Genomic DNA, 2576 nt, shown 5'->3' with positions numbered 1-2576 from the left:
GGACCATTGTTGCTCCGGGCGAAACCGCACTTGGTCCACGCTCGTGGCAACTTTTGTCGATGCTAATTCTGTCGGGCCCCAGGTGTGTCCCAAACGGGAGAGTCCCGTTCATTCAGCGGGGGGAAGCGGAAGGGGTGGCGAACCCCTCGAGACCTTGGGCGCTTTTAGCCGCCCGGTCTTGGCCAGGGCCCAGCGGCGCTGTCTCCAAGCGGCCTCACGTGGCCGATCGATGCGGGGGCTTCCCTTCCGCGGGCTAATTGACTTTTGAGCGGGGCAAGCCTGGCCTTCGGCGCCAGCACGTGCTCCGGAATGTTAGGGAAAGTTGGAAAAAGGCGAGCCACGAGCGGAGACCTCCTCGCCGCCGGGAGAGGCGGCCCCGCCCCGAGGCGCGTCACGCTCGCGTCAGCGGAGCTCCCGCGGCGAGCCAATGAACGCGCCCCAAAGTGACGACACCGCGGCGGCGAACGCCGGCGGCCGTGCGCGCGGCGAAAGAGTGCGGCGCACTATAAATGCGGCGCGTGGCCGGCGCAGGGCGAACCGTTGCATACGGCTGGGTCGCGAGAACTAGCCGACCCTGAGTGATCTGTGAGAGTGCGGACTTGTGCGCGCGGCAAATTCGAGGACCGAGCGCATCGTCGGGGTGCGCGCCCGGCGAGGGCAGTGTGTGGAGTGGTCACTGGCCAGCGCCCCCCGGGTCACGACGGCTTCTCCGCTGCGGAAAAGCTTTGACTTTGAGCACTGCGTGCAACTTTCGCCATGTTACGCGTCGTCCGGCATGGACTCGCCCCATCTGTATGAGTCGGCGAGCAGCGAGGACCTGAAGCACCCGTCTCGACAGCAGCCGCCGCTGGTGCTGAACGCTGCGCTGGGCGCGCGGCCGCAGCTGGGCGCCTTCGACTTGGGCTCGGACGGCTGCGTGCCGGACCTGGCCGAGCTGAACACACCCGAGTTGTCGTTCGACCTGCAGGGCTTTATCGCCGACTCGTCCTCTTCGGCGCACTCGTCGAGCAGCCTCGAGGAGACCCTGTTCACGGACCTGCTGACCGAGCAGCAGAAACGCTACGGTGGCCAGGCCTTTTCCATGCCCCACCAGGGTGGGTCCCTGAACGAGCACCGATACGGCGCTGAGGCGGGGCTCGGCATCAAGCAAGAACCGCTGGATCAGGCCGAGTACTCGAGCTGCCGCGAGCAGCCCTACGGCCGCGGCCTGCTCGCCTTCCCGGGCCTGCACGGCGGGGCCCCCGCGGCCGCGCCCACGCTCAGGCCCGTGGCTGTGTTCTCATCGGGCCAGCCGCATGCCCTGGCACCGCCCCAGGGGCCCCTGGGCCTGGCGCCACCGCCCCCGCCGCCACAGGGCGCCCAGCTGCACAGGCTCGGCGGAGGGCCCCCCGCGCACCACAACGGGCTCCGGCCACTGGGCGCCGCACCGCCGGCCAAGCCGCAGCCGCACCGCTCCTCCACCGGTGGCAAGAAGCTGCTCGACAAGGGCTCCGACGAGTACCGCCGTCGCCGCGAGCGAAACAACATCGCCGTGCGCAAGTCCCGCGAGAAGGCCAAGCAGCGCTCGCGCGACACCGAGCGCAAGGTGTCCGAGCTGAACCGCGAGAACGACTCGCTCCGCAAGAAGGTCGAGCTGCTCACCAAGGAGTTGGCCGTGCTCAAGTCGCTGCTCACCAACGTGGGCGTGCCGCCGGAGAACGTCGACTCCGAGATCGCGCGCTCGCTCCAGGGCTACTAGGCGGCGCCCGCGGGCCGCCCCGTGTCTAGTCAGCTGTACAAAGGGGCCCCCGGGCCTGGACTCGCCGGCGCCGGCTCGCGGCGGACCCCCAGTGCGTACCCACCCCCCTCATTCAGACTGCCGCCCTTCCCCCGTCTTGCGTTGAGTACTGTTGCACCGTTTATTTTTTTAAGAAAAACGATATCAATATTAAAGTCCATTTTCCGTTCATCGAAGCGCTCGCCCCGGTGTGTGTGTCTCTCGCCCGCCGCTCGGAGCCCCGGCCTCAGGGCACACGAGCGGCGGCGCCGTGTCCAGACACGACGGGTGCGCGCCCCCCGCCAGCAGGCACGGGGGCTTCGCAGCAGGGGATGTTGTAGAGCCTATATAGCTGTAGCCACCATTTCGGCCAGTGTCACTAATGCCTTCAACCAAGTGCTCTAATTGCTGCCGCTCTACGTTGCAACCACCTGACAAGGGGTTTGGTGATGAGCCAAATGTCCTATCAGAGGCAGCAGCACTGGACGTTTCTTTCTTGTTGCAGTTCGTTTGCTTTAGTTCTCACTTGAGATATGCCACTCTCTTTGTACGAGCATTAATTATATATATACCAGATTTACCAGGCTATATGCACGGTCATTAATGGGGTATACCAAGGGTTTCCAGGACACTTGGTGGCTACCAAATATGTCAGGCTGTTTCTAAGGGTATTGATTAATGGGGTATACTGAGGTTTCCCGGCACACCTGATGACTACCAGATATGCTAAGATGTTTGCACAGGTATTAATGGGGTATATCAGGGGTACCGAAAATCCAAAAACACAGAGGAAAAGACGATGCATGGAAGAAACTCTTAA

At 63.9% G+C, this 2576-nt stretch overlaps 1 protein-coding gene across 1 annotated transcript; it reads left to right on the top strand.

Moving 5' to 3' along the window:
* The first annotated feature begins 523 nt into the window (after positions 1-523).
* LOC149350950 (uncharacterized) lies at positions 524-1953 on the top strand. Its single transcript, XM_089580117.1, has one exon. It carries the CDS (start codon positions 776-778, stop codon positions 1736-1738), a length of 963 nt encoding a protein of 320 aa, XP_089436243.1. The 5' UTR covers positions 524-775; the 3' UTR covers positions 1739-1953.
* The last annotated feature ends 623 nt before the right edge of the window (positions 1954-2576 follow it).

Source organism: Amblyomma mixtum, chromosome 3, assembly GCF_055824585.1.
Source record: "Amblyomma mixtum isolate Tamu chromosome 3, ASM5582458v1, whole genome shotgun sequence".
NCBI classification, from domain to species: Eukaryota; Metazoa; Arthropoda; class Arachnida; order Ixodida; family Ixodidae; genus Amblyomma; species Amblyomma mixtum.
Note: the sequence above shows the minus strand (reverse complement) of the source record. Positions and strands in the feature narration are given on the sequence as shown.